The sequence below is a fragment of the Gossypium hirsutum genome, chromosome D01 (genome assembly GCF_007990345.1).
Source record: "Gossypium hirsutum isolate 1008001.06 chromosome D01, Gossypium_hirsutum_v2.1, whole genome shotgun sequence".
NCBI lineage: Eukaryota > Viridiplantae > Streptophyta > Magnoliopsida > Malvales > Malvaceae > Gossypium > Gossypium hirsutum.
In genome coordinates, this window is record NC_053437.1 from 65,001,806 (window position 1) to 65,025,508 (window position 23,703).

Genomic DNA, 23,703 nt, shown 5'->3' on the forward strand with positions numbered 1-23,703 from the left:
TTTGATTTTAAACTCATAAAAATAAAAATTAATTGAAAATGGTCAAAGGGGCAGGGCTGCATTCAAAGTATAAATAAACGAGACCTTGCCACCAATTCCGGTGAATGATTTTACATATTTTATATTCCAATAGGACCTAAATGAATAATAATTTTTAGTTAATTAAGTAGAGAAATTTTATTTTAATAGGTTTTAATGGAAGATTGAGGATATGTAGTATTATTGCCATTGAAGCAATAAAGGGATCCAATTGGAAGATTTTCAATCCAGACGGATTTATCAGCATATGAAGAGCGTAGATCATTAGCTAAATTGACTTTTAATTTAATCATTCTTTATTTAAATTTTCCAATAATCCATAAATTAGGGGTAGTTTAGTAATCTCAATACATTTCAAATATATTTTTACCCTTTACAAATATCCATTAAACAATAAAACCTGCATTTCTTCTTCTCCATTGTGCACAGCTCAAAACATCAGCCAGCCGTTGGAGAAAACCTCTTCAAGCAAAGCGACTACCCCCACACACAACACCTTCCACATAGTAAAATGCTCGTTTATCCTCCAAATTCATCCTCCTTCCACCGCTGAAACAACCATTAACACGCCGCGCCACCGCCAATACTATAGCGTAGCATCTAGCTACCCTTTATATTTCCATTTCTCCATGCTTTACCAAAAGCGGTACCCTATAACATACACCATGCCAGTCCCAGACGCCGTTGCTCGCCACCACATCCACCCTGTTGGTCCCAACCAGTGCTGCTCAGCCGTAGTCCAGCAGATCGCTGCCCCAGTTTCCACCGTCTGGTCCGTCGTCCGTCGGTTTGATAACCCCCAGGCTTACAAGCACTTCGTCAAGAGCTGTCATGTAATCGTTGGGGACGGTGATGTCGGTACCCTCCGTGAAGTCCACGTCATCTCAGGCCTACCCGCCGCGAGGAGCACCGAACGTCTCGAGATCCTTGATGAAGAGAGTCATGTTCTTAGCTTCAGTGTCATCGGTGGAGAACATCGGTTAGCTAACTACAGGTCGGTAACGACCCTTCATCCTTCCACAAACGGGAATGGAACGGTGGTAGTGGAATCTTACGTGGTGGACGTACCGCCGGGGAACACCGAAGATGACACGTGCGTCTTCGTTGATACCATTGTTCGGTGTAACCTGCACTCACTGGCTCAGATCGCAGAGAATCTAGCAAGCCGCAAATAGCCAGTCTAGTCACTGTATGTTTCTAGTTTTTCTTTTCTTTTCTTTTAAAAGTCATTGGTGATAAGCTTAAGCTGTCGTTTTTTGTGAGTATCCGATAGTTAGGTCGCCGATGGGAAATCTCATCATCATCACTACACTGTCAAGTTCATGTTTATCGATTCACCTGATGATCTATGGCAATCTTAAATTAATTACTAAATACACACACACCACTTCAATATATCGTTAATAAATTATATTAGCCTCTCCACTATTTTCTATCGTCGTCATCACCACCACCACTACCATTTGAATATAACTTTACACATTATAGTGATTAAAGATAGATCTTGAAGATGGGTTTAAAGTGAAGAAAAGTGTTATAAAGTATTTTGGGGGTTTAGGTTTTTTGTTCTTGGAGAGAAAAAATACCTAGAGAGAGATCACTAGGCTCATGAAGATAGTTTACAAAGCACATGATATCATGTGCTAATGAAAGATATTTGATTCAACAGAAATGGAAATCTGGAACATTTAGAGCCTGGGAGCTAAGGTTGAAGAGGTGCTGTTTTACTTGTGGATAGTTAATAACTAGGGTAAAATGAGGTGGCGTGAATGGTGAAAGTGGCCGTAAAAGAAAGATGGGAAGTAACCCAGAAATTAGGGGTTGGAGATCAACTGCAGCGGCAGCTGCCTGTTAGATGCAACTTGGGTGGTGATGATGCATACGTAAGGCAAGTTGCAAGTTGTTTTGTTTGGTTTCATTATTTTAATGGGTAATGTAATATTAAAAAAAGGTGCAAGTTGCGGTCTCTTTTCTCATATGGTAAAGAGTATTGAATGGGACCTTTATTTTTTTGAAATTAAAATTGCAAGTTGGGGGCTGCAAGTGGGAAGGAAGGGGATGCTTTTTGTTTAATGATCCCGTGTACAATTGTCTGCTTTTGAATGCCTTCACGCCACCCATCACCCATGACTTGAGTTCCCTCCTTTTAACCCTTTCTCTTTCATTTTATATTATATCATTTCATTATTTTAGATACAATACGTATATAACCAAATAATTACACAACCAAATAATTACACGTGACATGTCATATTTACCTCATTTTGATATATATATAGATCAGTTTTTACAGTAGAAATGGATAAAATTTTTACAGAATGATCAATTTGCTCTTTGATCTAACTTTCAAGGACTGAATTGCTCATTCCATTTAGTAAAGAGGACAAAATGCAATCTGAGGGCTTCTATGATTCTTTTACCTAATGAAAATAAATGATATCTTTATGGGATCGGTTTGTAAAATCTAAGATTATTGATGGTGATTTTATATTTTGGAATAAGAAGATCATCTTGATAATATGATTTCTTTTCCTTGTCAATATTAGAAAATGGAAAATATTGAAAAAAACGTGTTTGGTCGTCAATTTTGAAAGTAATTTTTAAAAAATGAAAATATGTGAAAATTATGAACAATAAAAAAATGTTTTCACTATAATTAGTTTGTAAAATTGAAAATGACGAAAATAAAGGTCTTTTTTTTATTTAATGAATCGATCCTGGTTGAAACTCGTATAAACACAAAAATATTCTCTTTTTTTAACAATTTTTCGAAGATTAATTTGGTACTATGATTCAAATCCATATAATTGTAGAGCCTTTTATTTTATTTCTCATATTTCCATTATAAAAAAAAATGGGTTCCAAACATTTTTTTTCATGCTTTCATAATTGAAAATTGATAAACTAAGAATTGCAACGCAAATGCACGTGTGGATTAAGGGTGGGTTTGGATGAGCGATTGGGTGCGGTACGGTGCGTTTAGCTTACTTTTTGTCTCACGCTACAGTATCGCTACAGTATCTAATCTCACCGCCACTGCTGTTTTTACACTAACCGCAGGTAAACGCACCGCCCATCCGAACTCACCCTAAGTAATAAAGAGGTAAAGAGAGACCGTTCTCACAAAGAACAAATTTTAAGCTGCTAAGCATCAATTGTTTAATTTTATCTAATTTAAAGCAATAAAATCAATTCAAATTACTACTAAAATTAAACTAAATAAATTATAAAGATTTACTACACTAGAGCAATGAAAACTTTCAAATTTCTCAGTAAATTTTAAGAATCTAGAACTCTAACTCCACCTAATCTAATTTTTCAATTGTCTCTCATTCAATTATTCAATATATATAATAATCGAGAAATGGTTGTATGAAATTATGATTCCAGGAGGAAAAATCTTATTTGTCATCCTTCTATTGGAAAGAAATAAGAATGATGTGGAATTACAGTTTCATACAATCTATTCTCATAATTATCAACTCAAGATTCAATAGCATTAACCAGACATTTCCAATATCTCTCTAAGTTAATCCTTCCCCACTAGGCTTATTCCTATGCAAAAAAAGTTGGGTTAAGTTATTAAGTACAACCCAACTATTGGGCTGATAATATATTATTATTCTAGCTGTAAGTTAACTCATTTATCAGTGCTGCTAGTTAATCTTAATCTATTCAGTCTTGAACCCTAATTAGCTTTCTCTTTCAAGACAAATTAAAATTATTACATTAATACAACTTGGTGGCTAGACAAATAAATTAAATAAGTATAATATTGAATAAATAATTAAAATAAATAAAAATAATTGAAGAGAGAAATAATTAATTAACTAGGATATACACTCCATCATCATTAAAAAATAATTAATTGCTAATGTGACATAAATGTGGCAATCCACGTGTATGCCACGCCAGAAAAGTTAATAACCGTTAGCTTTTTCATCTATTTTGGGGTGATTTGACAAACAATGCAAATTCAAGAGATAAAAGAAGAGAAAATTTAAATGAAGGACTAAAATGATTTTCTATTTTTAAAAAGTTGGAGGGCCAAATAAATCGTTATACATTGTTGAAAAGTACTCAGGACTTTGATAGCCATATTAATAGACTAGACTACCAACTCAACCCATGAATTGAAGTGTTAAATTTTGTCATCTTAATTTAATATATATACCATGGAGACCCCTATATTAGGAGTTAGAATGCATTTTATCTCTTTTACTCAAAAAAATGAGAAAAACAGTCCATATAAGTTAAATTAAATAGCAAATTGGTTTTTTATTAAAAAATTCATCCATTTTATTGTTAAAAATTGGTGTAGCTGATGGAATAACTAGATAGTAACATATGGTGTACCACGTGTACCTCATGTTGATGCATAGAGATCAATTTTTAATAGTAAAAACGAATGAAATTTTTAGCAAAATGATCTATTTGTTTTTTTGTCTAATGTAAAAGGGATTAGCTTGCCCAATTTTTTGGATAAAGGAGGCAAAATGCAATCCAACTCCTAGAATAAGAGCCTCCACGATACTTTTACTAATATATATAACCTCATTAATGCAATGCCTTTTAACTCGGTAAAAACATCATGGAGGCTTTTGTATTAGGAGTCAGATTGTATTTTGTTCCCTTTATTCAAAAAAATGATCATTATGTTATAAGTTTTATTCATTTATACTGTTAAAAATCAATTCTTGTACATTAGCATAAGGTACACGTGGTATGTGTAATTGTTTGGTTATTCCATCAACCATGCCATTTACTATTTGATCTAACATATAAGGACTAATTTGCTTATTATATAAGTAAATGAAGTAACATACATTCTGGGGGCCTCTATGGTAGTTTTACCCTTTTAACTCTTAATTTATGGTATCAGTTTGGGCATTCCGGCCTTAGTGCATGAGGGCCTACTCATGATCCACTATTTATAATTATGGCTTGGGCCCTCTCTCTACAACAATAATGAAAAGCTTTTTCCCAAAAACATGGGGTTATGAGTCAGCGTCCGATGGAATTAAGTGAAAAAATTTTGAGTTAAACGAGTTTACGAGTCCTATTTTATCATCCTAACTTGATTTGAAATTTTTTCGAATCGAGTCGAGTCGAGTCGAATGAAGTAAATTTATTCGAGTTAAATTAATAAATTAAACATGTCAAATTAAAATCTTATTACAGTATAACTAATTTCATATTAGATCACTTACTCGAGCTTTTTGGAATTATTGAATTTGAATTTTTTTTCTAATTCCGAATTTGGATGATAATTAAAAAGTGAGGATAGAAAGACATCAGTAGAGAAAGCGAGAGACAAAGGCATCTGTTGAAGTAACTTGAAGGCAACGAATTGGAAATGAGATAATTTGAGTGATGTACCAACAACCCTAACCTAATGTCTCTTTTACTTATTTGACCAATACTGCTCAACAGTCAACATTACCCACAAACAATTGAAATGTATGTTATCATTAACATCACAACTTGCTCTTTCCCACAACCACAACTTTTGCTTCCATTCTCTCCACAGTAACCCCTTTTACAATTTGTTTGGTTTGATCAAGTCTTTGAATTGTTGATTTTTACGATAAAATCAATTAAGAGTGTTTTTGATGGGTCGAGATTTTGCTATTAATCTATGTACCTTATGTGAGTTATGAATTTAGTCTTTCTTTTATTTTAATTTGGTCAAAATTTTGAACCAAATAGTAGTAGTTAAGTCCGTTAGGTTAGATTTTGTTAGTAGTCCTAACGACGTGTAAGGTTATAGATTTAGTCCATATTTTTCAATTGAATCATTCTTAATTCGTATAATTTTTAAAATTTAAAATTCTAGTCTTGACGCAAACGACAATCATTAAATCCGTTAATTAGCTTTTTGTGAGAGTAATATGTGAAAATAACAAGCTGATATGACATTACATGTGATAATATATTTGTAATACCAGATTCTGAAAATAACAGAATTTAACTGCTACCACTTAGTCAAGACTAGAAATTTAAAATTTCGATAAGGAATAAAATTTTTCAAATTGAAATATAGAGACTAAATTCACAATTTGCACATATTACAAGGACTAATAGCATAATTTAACCTTTTGATGGGAATTTGATGGAAATAAGGAAACGTCGTAGTTTTGCAAACATGGGTGTTGTTTTTTGGCAAGAGAAAGCAAGAAACATCCAACAGCTACAAGTCTCGTCCGTAGCTTTCAACAAACCACCCCATGTTTGAACTTCCACTTTTCCTAATCCAAAGAAATAAATAAAATCAATGGCTACCACCACCCATTATTAAATTCAAAAGGAAAGGAGACAAGGCAAAAGACAGGACAAAGAGGGGGAGAACATGGCGAAGAAGCAGCAGCAGCAGCACCAGGTTATGCAGCAGGTTCCTTCAGTAGGGGGTATAAGAAGCAGCTTCCAAACGCTTGTTGCCCTCCTCATTGCCATTCTAGTCGTTGCCACTATCTATATCAGACAAAGCAATGAGCAGCTGTTCCAATATTGGACTACATATGATAAAACCATCAACGGCTTGTCGTCGAGCTGCAATTTGTTTGCCGGAAAATGGGTATTTGATAATAGATCTTATCCTTTATACAAAGAGAAAGAATGCACTTTCATGTCTGATCAGTTAGCTTGTGAGAAATTTGGGAGAAAAGACCTTAAATATCAGTTTTGGCGATGGCAACCTCACCAATGTGACCTCCCCAGGTCTGTTTTTTCCATATATATATGTATGTATGTATGTATGTATGTATGTATGTATTGAAGTGTTGAACCATATAAAGACAAAGAGGGGATGTTATTAAATTTGCATTTTTGGGAATGCTTTAAAAGTTTTGTGGAATGTTTGCTTGTTTTATGTTAATAAGGTTCAATGCCACAGCATTGCTGGAGAAGCTTAGGAACAAGAGACTTGTTTACGTTGGTGACTCACTCAATAGAAACCAATGGGTTTCAATGGTTTGCCTGGTTGACTCAGTCATCTCTCCAACCTTTAAATCAATGCACAACAATGGTTCAATCAACATTTTCAAAGCCATTGTGAGCCTTTTTAATATTTTCCAAGTTCAGTTTAACAGTGATTTAATCATTTATTGATCTCATCATTTTACATTTTGTGATATATTAAGGAATATAATGCAACAATTGAATTCTACTGGTCTCCATTGTTGGTGGAATCAAACTCCGATGATCCAATTAGCCATCGTGTACCGGATCGAATTGTGAGAGTTCAGGCAATAGAAAAGCATGCAAGACATTGGACTGACGCTGATTATCTTGTTTTTAACACTTATCTTTGGTGGAGAAGACGTCAAATGAAGGTCTTGTAAGTACATTTTCCGACCTAGCTATATTAATTAGCACCTTTATGTCGTCCAAGTTTTAATTTGATGTGGGTTTTGATTATTAGGTGGGGATCTTTTGAAAGCCCCGAAGATGGGGTATACAAAGCAGTAAAGTTGCCGAGAGTATACGAGATGGCCTTACAGACATGGGCACAATGGCTGGAGGTTCATGTTGATAGAAACAAGACCCAGTTGTTCTTTATGAGCATGTCACCAACTCACCAAAAGTATATATATAATCTTATCTCTTACTTGTTCAACAAGATTAATGAGTTTAGGTTAAATTATAGTTTTCGCCTCTCAATTATTATGCTCAAATTAGCTATCTGATCCATATATTTTAATTTAGCATTATTTGATCCCTATTTTTACAATGTTGAAGTGGGATTTTTTTTCAAAAACACCCTCCTAACTCATCATATGGATATTAATTGTTCTTTTTGTGTGTTCGAAGGGTGTTTTTAAGAAAAATCCACATCAACATTTAACCAAAATAGTTAAAAGGGTTAACTATTTGAACTAGGCCAAATTATAGATTTGGTCCCTCTATGATGCTTAAATTTGAGATTTAGCCTTACACTTTTTTTGATACAATGCTAATCGAGCTATGACTCAAACAACAATTAACCCCTATATTTTAATTAACACAATTTGATCTCTACTTTTATAATATGTCATTAGTTAATTCAAATAGTTGACATATTCAATCATTCTTATTAAAATGCTAATGTAGATTTTTTCCCTAAATACACGTTGTCGAACTCATTTGACGTTGATTTTGCGTTGGAAGGGGTGTTCTAAGAAAACACCACATTAGCATTTCAACCATAATATTAAAGTTATTAACTAATTGAACTAGTTCAAATTTTGATTTTGGTCCTTTAACTATGCTCAAATTTAGAATTTAGCTTCTAGACTTTAATAGCATAATTTGATCTCTCTACTTTTATAATGTTAGTTCAAATAGTTAACGCAATCAATCATTTCAGGGCCAATAAATGGGGCGGAATCAAAGGTGAAAATTGTTATAGCGAAACCGAACCGGTTACTGAAGAAGGATACGCTGGAGACGGAGCGAGTCCGAGGATGATGCATGTAGTTGATAGCGTACTTGGCGAACTGAAAACAAGAGGGTTGAACGTCCAAATGATTAACATTACACAGCTATCAGATTACAGGAAAGACGGCCATCCATCAATATATAGGAAGCATTGGGAAACAATAACGGAAGAACAATTATTGAATCCCAAAAATTACTCGGACTGTATCCATTGGTGCCTTCCCGGAGTGCCTGATGTGTGGAACGAGTTGCTCTACGCTTGCATTCTTGAACTTTGACGATATCCTAGTTTCACAAATAAAAATGTGTTTATGAAAACTGGGGTTGATGATGCTTTTGATGTAATTGTTGATTGTATCATGAGTTATAGAGCTGACAACATTTCGTAAAGAACGAATTGTGCAAATGGAAGTTTTTTTTTTACATGCAAACCCTTTTAATTATCAAATGTTTGGAAAGAAAATGTATAGTCACATGTAATTTTCATAAAAATGAATTTCAAGGTTTTCCATATAAGAAAAATCCTACTCGTTTTATATTTTACTTTTTTTGTAATATTTTGGTACAAATATTTTTGTGTACCGCTTTGTATTTGTTCATTACTAAATATATAGGTTTTACTATTGAGATATCTTGAACCCAAAATTAGTTCACGAACTACAACTTGACAAACTTCAAAACTATGCGTCTCCGTTAAGACTACATAAAGGTCACGTGGAGTCTCAAAATAATTAATTGTGTCTCATCCTAGGACGTCATGTTATCATCACTATTAAAAGTATCAAATCAGACTTCTACATCAGCAATCTTAAGACACATAGTTATGTTTATCCTTCACTATAAAAGGTCATGCTAACGAGCTCACATGGGTCTTCTTTTTTTCATTCTCTCTTCACTAAATCTGAAAACTCTCTTCACGAATTACAAGTTTCTCCCAATCTTCGTACTTCTTCCCTTCATTCTATCTTCATCTTCTTCCTTTGTTTATCTCACTAGTTAATAATTATTATTTATAAATTAATGATATTCGATAGTTATATTATGCTTTATTAAATTTAAAATAGAGTTGAAATGGATTTTTGTAAGACTATTTTCTCACTATCATAATAGATCTTCGACTTAACCCCCAATAATTGGCATTGAAAATGCAAAGGCCAGACAAACTCGGTGTCAAGTACGGAATTAAAGGCCATAATTACAATTATTAATTGATAAACTGTTCCTACTTTCTAATCTTTTTAGTAAATAAATATATATTTTTGTAACTTATGTTTGGATATATAAATATAAATAATAAAAAATTAGTCAGAGATTTTGAAGAACTGTATTTGGTTAAACTATGAAAATGAAAAAAAAAATCAAAGATTTTTTCTTTTTATTGCTTAAATAAAAATAAAAGATATTAAACGTTTAAATACATTCAAATTTTTCAATTGAGTTTTAATTTAATTGGCGTTAGTACTAATGTCAGTGTAAGAGAATGTGGATTCGGGTATACTGAAACACATTATCTTCTTTTTTAAGGGTTAGGGAGAAGTTATGGCCGTAGTTCCGGAAGTCAATATATATTTAGGTTTATAATTTTTAAAATGTTACAACAAATATTAATTAAATTAAGGCTTAATTTAAACATATAATTAATTTATTATGGCGTATGTAAGTAGCAAAGCCATTATTGAAGCTCAAGGTTGTTGCTTTATGCAAAATCTTTTGGCTTTGCATAAAGACACCCCATTTTCCCTTTGCTTTTCTTGTAGTTCTTGTCGTGGACAAAGGCATATCGGTGGCCGACATACATGCATTGTAATTTGCAATTGCATCAAAAATTTCGATAAATTTATTCATAAAAGTCAATAATTTAATTTTTTATTTAATAATAAAAACGATATCAACTCAATATAACTCGAATCTAATATTACTTAAAAAAATAATTTGAATAGGTTAGACTAAGCGATGATCCAAATCAAAACGACTTAGACCTAAAACGTAACTTAATCCAAACCATTTTCACCAAAGATGTTTGCTAGGTCGATGGATTAGCGTCAGCAAGAAGTCTGTCTTAGTCGTTGCAGGTTTCATTTTCAAATGAAAAGGACCTTCAAGCTGCACCATGGAACTACTTGGATGGCTTGAGAACTGAATCGGCCTTTAGTCATTTTCACTGCCTATTCTACTTTTATATCCAAAGCCATGGTCCATGTATATATATACTCCTGCTAGCTACAGTTTAACGTACAAGGAACAGCCTTGATTTTGATGTAACATCCGCAACCCCCATTTATTGTAATTTGTAGATATTCTTTCTCTGCGCCCGGGCCACCCACAACCTGCATTTCATGCAATTTGCTTTATTATTTTCTAGGCCAGAAACTATATGAATGGTGTGGATGTGGTTTCATTTGTCACACCCATTTTATTTATGGTATTTATTGGCCCAAATAATTGGAATATTTTTCTATCAAGCTGCCACCATCTCTAAGGAAAAGAAATGCTAATAGGGAGCTCCATGGTTAAATGTTTAAATTAGATCAAATCTTTCAAAAGTTAAACCTTTACAAAAGTGTTTAAATGAGAATTTTTCGTGTACTTCAACTTGTTTGTAGTAAAAATTAAGTAAATGTTGATATATTTAGAACCGAGCATATGGCACTCGAGTAAGATATTGATTGAAAAGAAAAAAATTAGAATAAAAACATAATTTGAAACCTGATATATAACATTTGAAAAGCCTTTATTTGAGCACTTTCTTAAGTTTAACCCTCATTTTACCATTTTGAAAAATTTAGCCTTCATTTTGAGCACTTTTATATAACTATCTGAAAATTTTAAGCATTTAGTCAATTATTATCTATATATTATGCGCGGTGTGAGTATTTGAAATCAGAATGAAATTTTAGTTTAAAGACGCATTTGAAAAGCCATTTAATAATTGGATTGAAATGATAAGAAGAGAGAAAGCGAGTGATGAGTGTATGTTTGTTCAAAAGTACATTTTTTTCAAAAGTTTCGTTTTCTTTTCTCTTATTTTTCAACTCTACCAAATAATGACGTTAAAAAATACAATAAATTTCCAATTCCAATTACAAAAAGTTAAGGATTAATATTATAAAACCATACGATTGCGATCTCAAACTCATCATTTTCATTTACTTATTTAACCTTATATGTAAGTATTATTAATTATGTGACTAAATATTTTTATTTAAAAAACGCCACATATTTCGATTATGTAAAATTTCTTAGACAATGTTATCAATTGTACTTCAATTTTTTAAAAATTACAACAGTTTCAAAAGAATCAATCATTACAAGCACTAAATTAAAGGGATCAATCTCAAAACTAACCATGAACTTCGGTTTAATGTAAAATTTTATACAAAACTTTGATTCTGTGCAATTTTATATATGAAATTTGATTTGATCCAATTCTCACAAACTATTGACATAATTACGAATGCAACATCATTTTATGTTTATTTATTGCATATACAAATAATTATATTTATCCAATATAAAAATAAGTTGATATATTTATTTCTTTAAATGTGTATAATTAAATCAAAATTAAAGTTTTATGTATATATTTTAACCACAATCAAAGGACATGTATATATCAAATTGCACATTGAATAAAAATTCATATATAATTTTGAGATTTATTCGTAAATTAAATAACTAACTGAATAACTTGAAATAAATCTTGAGGAGAACCCGCACATTTACATGAGAACTCGAACTTGAGATTTTAAAGTTATCTCTACTTCAACCTTATCATTGAACCAAAACTTGGTTAGTAAATAAATACAAATAAAAATATGGAGTCTGGAAATTAAAACTTCAATACCCTCTAAAATTTATAATTTTATATCCACCCTTCACATAAACATTAGTGAATTTGGTGGGAGTTGTTTGGAAAATAGTGAAACGATGAAGGGGGGTCACCCACATGTGTGCTTTATTAAACATTAGAGAAAAGGAATGGGAGATTGATGCGACGGGGAGATGGTGTGATATAGTGATCACTGCGTCACTGAGATTAATGAAAGTGGGGACTCACTGCCGCACAACCTGGTATTCTCTCCTATCGCCCCACCCCCCGGGGCTTTGCTATTTGATTACATTACCTCCTATTCTTTCAACACCAAATTTTATTATTCATCAAAATTTTATGTCGGACATGGCCCCATTTCACCTATCATCATCACATTTGTACCATTTTGAATTCTTCCCATTTCCCCCTTTCTTTTTTTTTCATATCCACTAACCACTAAAAACTTATTTCCCTTTCAATTCACACCAATTAAACAATTTTAATTCAAAGTGTATATGTGTTTAAAATTTGATTTACGTATTTAAATATGCAGTTGACATTTAAAGCTAAAGAATTAATTGATATAATATTAATATTTAATGATTCAATCATAACATTTTAAAATTTAGATTATATTAAGAACTTCTAGCATAATTAACCTTAAGCAATAATAATGTTTGAACATAGATTATAACATGTTAGTACCCTAATTAAGAATAGAGTGGAGAATTTTGATAAGTGTTTGGTGTAATGCTAAGTAAGATTACACTATCAAATAAAAAATTGAGTTTAAAGTTGTTGTTAAAAACCAGTTATAGAACTCCATATGTTGATTTAATAGTTAAGGTGTTCACTATTTCAGATATAATTTAAATTTGAGTTTATTTTCTTCTTATAATTCACTAAAGAAATAATTACAAATTCTAAAAATTTAATATTTATAAATTATAAAATAAACATGAAGATATTATGGAGGAATTAAAACTATTGATGGGGGTTTTGCCTGTGGATAGGAGGCCCCAACGTGGAGCATTGAGAACAAATAAAAAAGGGTCATGATTTGACCGTAATCCCACCGTATCCCAAATAGATTCCCAGTTCCCCCTCTACTTGGAAAATGACAAAGGGACTTTAAAACCAGTTTTGAGGCGTCGGATGTTACACAAAATTCGATCATGTGGACAGGGATACCCCGGCAGGTTTAGTGGGATGACCATGAAACCTAAACCCCAACTTTAAAGTCCCCTAAAATTTGAGCCATGGTTGGATTCACCAATTACATTTACCACTAACTACTCAATTCATGTTATGTCATGCATCACCTAACATTATTACTTTACTGTACCAATATGGATTGGTTGGCAGGACAGGGTTGGTGGGTGCTGCCATTTAATTTTCAAGCCCAAAAAAGGTATGATGGCTAGATTTTACATTCATTGTGGTTAAAACATTACGAATAGCATATCACTATGCTAAAATCAATTTTTATTTTCATCTCTCATTTCAAGTTAATTGTTGGGTGATTTTAAATTTAAGATTTTTTTTAAATGTTTTGAATCCGAATCATTTAAGATTCGTATCATTTTGGTTTAACTTATTTTGGGTTTAGGATACTTAAATTGTTCATTTATTATGATCAAATCATGTAGAGATAAATTTGAGTGAATAATGTAAAATTTTGGTGTTTTCGTATTGCAAATTTAAAGTAAGTTTCTGTTTGTTGTTGAATGTGAATAGGGATAAATATTAAAACTATACATGAACTTTGATTCAATATGTAATTTTATACATGAACTTTAATTCTGTGTAATTTTATGCATACAATTTTGATTTGATTCATTTTTCACAAACTGTGAACAACATTATCGAATTAGGACCATTTTATATTAACGTATTGTATACACAAATAATTATATTAATCTAGTATGAAAATAAATGTACATATTTATTTTTTAAATGTGTATAATTGAATCAAAATTAAAATATCATAATTATATATGAACCACAATTCAACTTTTATATGCATAATTACATTTAATTAAAATTCATGTATAAAATTAATATTTATCCCGATATAAATACTAAGTGTTAAGGTATTTTTCGATGCATTTACAATATACTTAACACATTTTTTATGAAAGCAAATTCCTATAAACTCACATGCCACTAACAATGTTGCACTTATAATTCAAACACAGGATGTGAATCTTTGACGTAAACACTAGGCCACGAGCTAGGGTTTAAGTATTTATATATATACAGTAGAATTCCTTATTGGCTACGAAAGATTAAATTACGTAGCGTGAAGGATGAGGATGTGTGAGTATCAATGGCCATTATCCAAATAAAATAAACAAATTCAGTGACTGGCGAGAATGTACCTGTACCTACCCTATTGGAACAGAAATCAAAGCTCCTAAAGAAGACCCAATTTCCGAGGCGTCCTTCAGAGTCCGTGGAGAGTGAATTTACTCCTTGGATGGATGGAGTTTGTAATTTTCCCACTAAATGGTAATATTGCAATGCCAACCCCTCATTTTACTCCCTGGCCACTCCATTGATTTCCTGTCATATATGTACATATATAGCCACCAACCTAGCTTCTCTAGCCAATTTTATTGACAGCTAAGGCTCTACAAAAGTTATGTGTAAATATATACCAGTACGTACCTCTATTATGTGGCAGGTGATATTGAAATTTTGGGAAATTTGGTGTTGTTTTTACTAGTATTTTTGGTCCTGGAGAAGCTTTTATGAAGATGCATGATGAGAGGCTTACATTCAATTGAGGCATCAAAGCTGACCCTAGCATGTAAGCTTGTCAGATTTGTATGTTTGCATGTTTATGTATATTTGTACCATCAACGTAGTGCATATGTTTCATAACTCACAAGGTAAGGGTGTTTCATCAAGACCATGAAAATGAAAAAAGAAGAAGATTAAAGTGCTCTGGCGATGTCAGTCCTTTCACCATGAGAGAGAGAAGTAAGGAGTATTTGGAACTCATGAGGACACTGGTTGCCTGCAACTGCTTGCAAATCAAGTATATACAGAGGGATCCAACTTGAAAATTCAATCCTTTTAATTCGGATCCAGATATGATTAAATTTGATTTCATCAAAAAAAGTCAACTATCATTATTCAGAAGTAAACCAAACTTAGAATGATTCATCCGGAATAGAACAAATAACTTCAAATCACCCAAATTTCAATGTTAAACTCCAATGGAAAAACCAACTTGAGGTAAAAGCATTATTGAGACCCCTGTACTAAGAATCGAATCAAATTTTGTCCTCTCCACTCAAAAAAATAAACAAGTTGGTCTCTGTATATTAGATTAAAGAACAAATTAACTATTCTATAAAACAATTCATTAATGTATACATATTTTGCAAGTGAAAAAGCAATGAGTTGCTAATTCATTTGGCTTGTATCTCTCAGTTTTAATGTATTGATCTTATTGCTAATTCATCCAATACACAACTCTGTTTAAAACAATCAAATCAAAGCCAAAATTTCATTTGGGCAAAATGGAAAATGGTTGATATGTTGACTAACAAAAAATCCATTGACATTCATTCAAAATAATCAGAAAAAAACATTAGGGGGTGTCCCTTTAAAAATATACCACTTGTTTTATTTAAATTAGGAATGTGTCATCATCTACAAGGAATTTTGGGCCGTTAAATTATTGGAGCTACTTGAAGCAAAAACATGGTGGGTCAATGTTATTATCATATTGGAAGAAACTCCCCCCATTTCTGATAAAAGTTGTTTTAGCCATTTACCAAACTATTAGGAATTAGTCTATTAGTGTCTAGTGGAATTTTAAAAAGGCCCACACCATACATGATCTTGAATTTACCCATGGAGATGGGCATATGATTGAAGTAGTAGATATTTTGCAATGTGGTCAAGGCTCAAACTCCTTAGAATTCAACCAAAGCAAAGCTTATTATGGTGGACTGCCATGGATGAGATGGAATTTGAGATGGGTTCGGATTAGGTTTCTGTAAGGTAAAGATAAGTCAGGGGCACGCTGGAACTTCTGCTCTAAGATGAGATCCAAGTCGAGTGGCTTATAGGGTTAATACTTGTGTCTTTGTTTTTAAGCATTCACCTAGTTTTCTTTTAGCTACATCCATTAATGTTTAAATAATATGACTATTGTCGATTGAGTCTTAACTCGAAAAATATGAGTATTATTGTTAATACAAAAGGACGTGAGTTCGAGTATATTAAAGTACATTATCTTCCGAAACAGATATGAATATCAAACAATGACAAAGGCTTTGGTTAAACAAAAAAATCTTTTAGTTAGTCCCTTTATTTGCTCGTGCCACTTCACAATCAAAGAATTAATAAAAAATTTAAACCTATCATTTCCATTAAAAAAACATATTTAATAATATTTAATTTGAAACCCCCAAACAAAATTGAGTGATATTTTTTTTTTACCACGGGTGGATGAAAAGCGAAACAGAGACCCTAATTCTAGATATTCTTTAGGGGGAAAAGTAATTAGAACTATATTATGTACCATCATAATGATTAATGAGAAGATTAACCAAAAAAGGAGAGGTAATAATAATGACGGTGGAGACAATAAATAAATAAATAGTAAAAGTACTATAAAGACCCCTGTATTAGGCGTTAGATTGCATTTTATTTTTTTATTTAGAAAAAAAGATAGTTATATATTAGATTAAAAAAAATCTGTCTCTTTTTTTAAAAAATTTCATCCATTTTTACTTTTAAAAACTAACGTAACCGACAGATTAATCAAGCAATTACACGTGGCATATCACATGTACCTCGTTCTAACATACAAGGACTAGTTTTTAACAATAGAAATTTGATGAAATTTTTAACAAAAGAACCAATTTACTCTTTAATGTACAAAAACTAATCTGCCTATTTTTTAGTAGGAGTAAAATGCAATCCGGCTCCTACTATAAGAGTCATTATGGTTATAAATAAATAAAAGGTAAATTATGATAGAGGTCACCCAACTATATTTTTTTCTTTTTTAGTCACCCAATAATGAAAAGTTACAAAATGATCACTCTATTATTCAATTTTACCTTTTTTGGTCACCAGCTAGCTAATATAGAAAATGAAAACACCCAAAATTCAAGATAGTTGAGTGACCATTTTGCAAATTTTTATAATTGAGTGGGTAAAAAAGAAGAAAATACCATAGTTAGTGACGATAAAAACAGTGCAAAAATACAAAATAAATACGGTGGAATTTATTTCCACATATACCGTAGTCGGCAGAAAATATAAAATAAAAAAATATAACTCAACATAGAATAATAATAATAATACATAGTCAAATTAAGAGTTTAAGTTAGTCAAAGCTTTCTCATGACTCCATGAGAGGCTGACGTTTGTCTGCATTTTCCCCTCCCCACGTTCTATAAATACGGGCCTGCTCTTCTCACAAACTCCCCCCACCGCTCACCAACATTGGGGTTTTTTTTCTCTCCTCTTTTTTATTTAATTCCAGTATGGAAGAATCTGTTAAGCTCAGGAGGGATAGCGCCATGGATGATCCATCTTTCAAGCTTTCATGCATGTATGTTATTTGATCCTCATATAGCGCTATCCATCCTGAGTTTCATCGGTTCTTCTTGCTTGCTGTCGCTCCGTTAGCTGAAAAAGGAACACACAAAAATCTTGTGGGTACGTACCGTTACTGCATTTTTCTCCTCCATTTTTTATAAATATTTCCTCGTTTGTGTGTGTGTGTTTTAACATATATTGTTGAAATCAAAAGGGTTTTGGTTGGTTTTCTCTTTCCCAATTCTGGGATTTTTAAAGAAAATACAATTACAGGTGTTGGGTAAGTTTTGCAGGCTTCACGATTCCACTAGAAAGGGGGAGAAACAGTTGAAGAAAATTCCCCTTTGTCGTATAAATTGGAGAAACAAACAAATAAGGGGCCTTATATTTGTGGACATAATTAGTTTGGTCCTCTAATGCATATGCGGAAGTGATGCTTCTGCTTGTATTTGGTGTTATGGAGAGGCACTGTCGCTGTTATAAATTAAGTTATAAACACTATTATGTGCATGAAATTATTGAAAGGATGTAATTTGTCTTATTGTAGCAGTGGACATTGAATGAGAGTGAAGAGTATGGCATGTGCTTAGGTGCAGCCTGCAGGTCTCCTTTTGCTTTTACTAGCCTTTACCATGCTCCAACTAATGGGGGTTGACATGATATTCCGATTCATAATAATAATAATATTATTGAATAACCTCAACTTGGTGTTATTTAATAAGGGTGGAATATATATATATAGAAGCTACGGACCATTTTTCAATGGATTTGAAGACAGCTTTGAATGGCATATGGCGCAAGTCATGTAAAAAGGTTTCCATTTCCAACTCCACTTGCTGGGTTTTTAATAATCGTGAAGATATGGTTAATGATCAGCATGAACTGTTGAATTTAAGCTCTTCTTTTTATCTATTTATTTTTTAAGTTTTGGCCTTTTTTGTTGTGAAGATTTGTGGGTTTTCGAATATTTTGTCATTAAAAAATGAAAAAGAAACTAAAATCGGACCTGTTCTTCCTTCAGGAGCCTTGCACAGTGAAATAGCAAACAAGGGAACACTAATTTACTATCACTGTCATTTTGGGTACTTCGGTTTCCCATATTAAAGAAGAATTTTATAATTCCCTTCTTCAATAATGATGAAAGAGATATAGACTTGACTTGATGATCATCTTAAGTATGACTTAGGTTCATCTACGTTTTTATTTATGATATGTCATCATGGTCATCGGTCATCCTACCATAAATCCTAAATACATACCTTAAAACCCAATGAGTTAATCTACAAGCATGTGGTCCAAAAGGCAAATTGGGTCTGATCCAGTGTAAACACTACAAAATGGGCTGATAACACATTCAGCAGCAAGTCAATAAAAAAAAGTCTAAAGTAAGACACAAATATTATTTAATTGAGTTTTCAACTCACATCTTAACCCAACATTTTAATTGAGTTTTCAAAATATTAATATTATATTAAGTAAGTCATTCGATCAGCTTCACCTACTCAAATTCAATATAGACATATTTAAAACACATGGATCAAACTGCATGAATTTGAATGAAATGTAAAAAAAAAAAAGACTAAATTTAATGACTTTCTCTAACAAAACAAGTCCAAGTCATGCATGTAGATATAATAGGTAAATATGTTCTACAATTTAATCCGTGTGTTTTAAAAACGATTCACATCAGATTGATAAAAGAGCCTAATAACAAGGTAATTATATTTTCTTTTATCAGAAACAATATTACAGGAAATTATCAACTAGCTTTAGGCATTGAGCTAGGAATTTTAGCCATCATAATGTCATACACCGCCCAGCACCCTCTATACTGTACTTAATTTTGAGATTTATTTAAAAATGGGTAAATTACATTCAAAGTCATTAAACTATTAGTAAATTTACATTTTGGTCATTCAACTTTAAAAAGTTACAGAATGGTCACTATACAATTTGAAAGTTTTGATTTAAGTAAATAGGCTGGTAAGATAGCCATTGTATGGCCTTCTCCATCCTCACCTCCGCCACTAATCAAAAGGGTAAACTTCCTCTTCTCTTCTATAGTTAGTTATTTTGAACAATTTTGTACTTCATGAATTTACTAATCAAAATTCGAAAAACTTTCTTCTTTGATATCCGACACTAAACATTAGATCAGTTTGGATTTGAAATATATTTTTCTACTCGTCGATGGGTATTATATAACTTAAATAAAAACATTAGAATAGTTCAGTGACTATTATGTAACTTTTTTTAATTTTAATAACCAAAATGTAATAGTTTAGTTATATTGGGTAGAGTTTACTCTTTAAAATTTGGGTTGGTGATATGGACTTAACCTTTGATTAGCAAAAGAGGTGTGAGAAGGGTGTTGCCGTTAAAATTTCAGTTGATATTTTGAGTACTAGATTGTTTACCTCCACCACACAAACAAAAACTGAAACATAACATATGGCCAACGGTTCCAGTTCCAGTTCCAGACAGTTTCACTACGATTGAAACTCCAGCTCTCATCGGAGTGGAAGAGGCAAGCAGCAGCTCAATAGCCCCATGGCTGCCACTGCCACTATCTCTCACTTTCTCTCTAAATTCGATGTTGCTAAACACCCTTTTCACAGTTCTCACAAGCTCGCTAGAAACCGCAGTTCCTCACTTTGTATCCGACCCAACTCCTCTAAACATAGCAACTCCAGCACTTCGCTCGAAACCTCACCCCAACAACAGCAGCAGCCTAGGAAACCCCAATCCCCTATCCCTCCCAAACCTGTAAATGTCCCCGAATCTAACCCCTCTGTTTCGCTTTTCGACAGGTTAAGGTACAATTTTTCTTACTGCTATTACTTGTTAATAACTTCATTTCAATATTTGAGCTTCCTTTTTTCTTTATTGTAATCTGTCTGGGAGGGTTTTGCAGGGATGGGTTTAAGATAGATGAGCTTGGTTTAGAGATTTTATCTATTGCACTGCCTGCTGCATTGGCTTTGGCTGCTGATCCCATTGCTTCACTTGTTGATACAGCCTTTGTTGGCCATTTGGGTACTTGTTTTTCTTTTTTTATTAGTAATACTATCATACCAAGCTTGCTTTTGTAGCTTTACCTATTAATCACACAGGTAACTATTGGCTGATAAATATTAGTTTTTTTGTGGTGAAGGGTCGGTTGAATTGGCGGCAGTTGGGGTATCTGTATCGATATTCAATCTGGTGTCGAAATTGTTTAATGTTCCTTTACTTAATATCACAACATCCTTTGTTGCTGAAGAGCAAGCATTGATTAGTAAAAGCAAGGATGGTAATTTTCAGTGAAAAGATTATACAATAACTGCAATACTTCATGAAAATGATATTGTTTGGTTGAACTTTTAGTTGACTCTGGGGTTTTGGTATGATTAAGATGGTGAATTTGAGCATCAAGGCAAGAAAGTTCTTCCCTCAGTGTCCACTTCCTTGGCACTTGCTGCTGGACTTGGCATTGCAGAAGCGGTTGTACTCTCAGTTGGCTCGGGTTTCTTAATGAATATCATGGGTATACCTATGGTATGTCAGGCTAACTAATGATGTATTTGTAATTATATTTTGGAATTGTAATGCTTTAATTTCTTATATCTTATTACTTCTTTTTTTTTCATAGGATTCGTCGATGCGTGGACCAGCGGAGCAGTTTCTGACATGGAGAGCCTTTGGTGCCCCACCAGTCGTAATTGCACTTGCTGCTCAAGGCACTTTTCGTGGATTTAAGGATACAAAGACACCTTTGTATGCCATTGGCAAGTATTACAGCATGCCTTATGTTTCAAGTTCCCTCAAGGGGTCTCTTTGCTGCTTATAGTTAATTTCTTGCTTGAACTAACAGGTGCAGGCACCTTACTAAATGCAATATTGGATGTAATCTTGATATTTCCCTTTGGTTTTGGCGTTGGTGGTGCTGCAGTTGCTACTGTGATTTCTGAGTACGTCAATATTGTGGTAAACTTAATAATTCTAGTGTATTTGCCTCATAACATTTCTGCTAATTTTGGGTGTTCTATTCATTTTCTTTTATTTTATTTTTTTGAAATTAGATATCTGATTGCTATTATACTTCTGTGGGAGTTGAATGGAAAAGTTGAACTGATCTCTCCTAAAATTGACTGGAGTAAAGTTTCCCTCTACTTCAAATCTGGTACATTTCTTGCTGATCTTAAGTATTACTTTCAGTATCTGCTTATTTTTTCTTCTAGTTAAGCTTCATAAAATAAACATAACAACAAACAATTGAATTTTAGTATTGAAATTGTGATGGTACCTGCAGGTGGACTACTTATTGGTAGAACAATAGCCACTCTTGGAACTCTCACACTTGCAACATCACTGGCAGCTAGGCAGGGCCCTATTACTATGGCTGGTCATCAGATTTGTGTACAAATTTGGTTGGCTGTATCTTTGTTAACTGATGCTTTAGCACTCTCTGGTCAGGTAGCATGTCCTTTGGTTTTTCATTTGGAAGACCCCAAATGTAGGATGTTTATGACAATACCATATAAAGTAGCACCAAATGAAACCTGTTGGACGTATTTTTGGTTTCTGTTACAGGCTCTTCTTGCAACTAATTACTCCCAAGCGAATTACCAACAAGCTCGCAAAGTGATTTTCAGTGTTCTAAAGGTTTATAAAAGCTAGTTGTCCGTTTCTTCAAAATTGATTTCCCTTGTATCTCTAACTTAGCCAGTTATATTTTGTCCTTGATTTTCAAGCAGATTGGTTTAGCAACAGGGTTTCCTTTGGCTGTCTTTTTATTCATTGGATTTGAAGCACTTTCTGGCTTATTTACCACGGATGCAGAAGTTCTCCAAATTGCCTGGTCGGGTACATTGGTAAGTGAACTCCTCATATATTGTATCAAGTGTTGTGATGATAGACTCGTCTAACAATTGACACTATTTTGCAGTTTGTTGCTGGGTCTCAACCAGTGAATGCCGTAGCTTTTGTTCTTGATGGACTCTATTATGGGGTTTCAGACTATGAATATGCTGCAGTGTCTATGGTAATATATGACCAAGTATATGCTATAATAGTATTTGGCAAACTGATATAAGGTCCCAAACGTGATTGTGTAGGTGGTAGTTGGATTGATCTCAAGTGCATTCCTACTTGTAGCTGCTCCTTTATTCAGTGTTGGTGGAGTGTGGACTGGCTTATTTCTCTTCATGACCTTACGTGTGGTTGCTGGATTTTGGAGGTAATCTAATCTGCCTCTGTTCATTAATTATAGGAAGGGAAGAAATATCCTATGAATATGAAATCTGATGAGATCAGTGGACTGTTCAATGCTAGGTTGGGCACAAAAAGTGGACCGTGGAAAATGATTTACTGTGATATGGAGAAAGAAAAGGGATAAGAAGAATGCAGCTAAGTGGGCAATGGCCAAAGCTTTCAGGATGGTGCACCGCACAGCATTCAAAGACCTATATATTAAACTTCTAATTGAAGCTAACTGGATTCAGAATCAAAACAAGATTTAGGCGCTTCTCTGCTATACTTTAAGATGACATCACCAGAACTATTCAATTCTGGTCAGAATTTGGATTTTGACACCAATAATCAGCAATGTGAATCTGTTTTTCTTCCGTTCACTGCCAGTGCCAGGTTAATGTATATATTTTAACATTCAGTCATATATTTTCTTTACCCTGTAAAATAAGAGACGACTCCTAGAACTTTTTCTTTATAGAATATATTGTCACATCTAGACTTGTCAATTGGGTGGATCGGGTTAATTTGAATAGCATTTCAATTCATTTTGAATTTGAACCAGTTCGGGTTTAAAACGTTTTGAGTTTGAATCATCACAAATTCAGTCCAAATGAATCCTACCTCTTCATTCTTTCCTC

At 33.0% G+C, this 23,703-nt stretch overlaps 3 protein-coding genes across 4 annotated transcripts; all 3 read left to right on the top strand.

The window, feature by feature from the left end:
• The first annotated feature begins 429 nt into the window (after positions 1-429).
• On the top strand, positions 430-2,271 carry LOC107938971 (abscisic acid receptor PYL4). Its single transcript, XM_016872251.2, has 2 exons — positions 430-1,228; positions 1,709-2,271. Exon 1 carries the CDS (start codon positions 669-671, stop codon positions 1,212-1,214), a length of 546 nt encoding a protein of 181 aa, XP_016727740.2. The 5' UTR covers positions 430-668; the 3' UTR covers positions 1,215-1,228; positions 1,709-2,271.
• A 3,995-nt stretch (positions 2,272-6,266) lies between these two features.
• Positions 6,267-8,877, top strand: LOC107938970 (protein trichome birefringence-like 34). The gene is made up of 5 exons (XM_016872249.2): positions 6,267-6,756; positions 6,918-7,089; positions 7,179-7,375; positions 7,460-7,621; positions 8,384-8,877. Exons 1-5 carry the CDS (start codon positions 6,389-6,391, stop codon positions 8,730-8,732), a joined length of 1,248 nt encoding a protein of 415 aa, XP_016727738.1. The 5' UTR covers positions 6,267-6,388; the 3' UTR covers positions 8,733-8,877.
• Positions 8,878-20,141: 11,264 nt separating this feature from the next.
• LOC107938951 (protein DETOXIFICATION 44, chloroplastic) lies at positions 20,142-23,571 on the top strand. Of its 2 annotated transcripts, none has more exons than XM_016872223.2 (13): positions 20,142-20,649; positions 20,748-20,869; positions 20,988-21,116; positions 21,228-21,370; positions 21,465-21,600; positions 21,687-21,783; positions 21,895-21,995; positions 22,125-22,288; positions 22,406-22,477; positions 22,570-22,686; positions 22,761-22,856; positions 22,930-23,051; positions 23,147-23,571. In XM_016872223.2, the coding sequence occupies exons 1-13, from the start codon at positions 20,384-20,386 to the stop codon at positions 23,208-23,210; spliced, it is 1,629 nt and encodes a 542-aa protein (XP_016727712.1). In that variant the 5' UTR covers positions 20,142-20,383; the 3' UTR covers positions 23,211-23,571. The 2 variants fall into 2 exon arrangements, with proteins under 2 accessions (XP_016727712.1, XP_016727711.1); XM_016872222.2 differs by having other exon boundaries at positions 20,148-20,649; positions 20,988-21,125.
• The last annotated feature ends 132 nt before the right edge of the window (positions 23,572-23,703 follow it).

Coding starts and splice junctions, on each gene's coding strand:
- LOC107938971 (XM_016872251.2), top strand. CDS start 669: ATGCTTTACCAAAAGCGGTACCCTATAACATACACCATGCCAGTCCCA.
- LOC107938970 (XM_016872249.2), top strand. CDS start 6,389: ATGGCGAAGAAGCAGCAGCAGCAGCACCAGGTTATGCAGCAGGTTCCT. Junction 6,757..6,917: donor CACCAATGTGACCTCCCCAG/GTCTGTTTTTTC, acceptor TATGTTAATAAG/GTTCAATGCCACAGCATTGC. Junction 7,090..7,178: donor TCAACATTTTCAAAGCCATT/GTGAGCCTTTTT, acceptor TGATATATTAAG/GAATATAATGCAACAATTGA.
- LOC107938951 (XM_016872222.2), top strand. CDS start 20,384: ATGGCTGCCACTGCCACTATCTCTCACTTTCTCTCTAAATTCGATGTT. Junction 21,996..22,124: donor TTCCCTCTACTTCAAATCTG/GTACATTTCTTG, acceptor TGGTACCTGCAG/GTGGACTACTTATTGGTAGA. Junction 22,687..22,760: donor TTGCCTGGTCGGGTACATTG/GTAAGTGAACTC, acceptor ACTATTTTGCAG/TTTGTTGCTGGGTCTCAACC.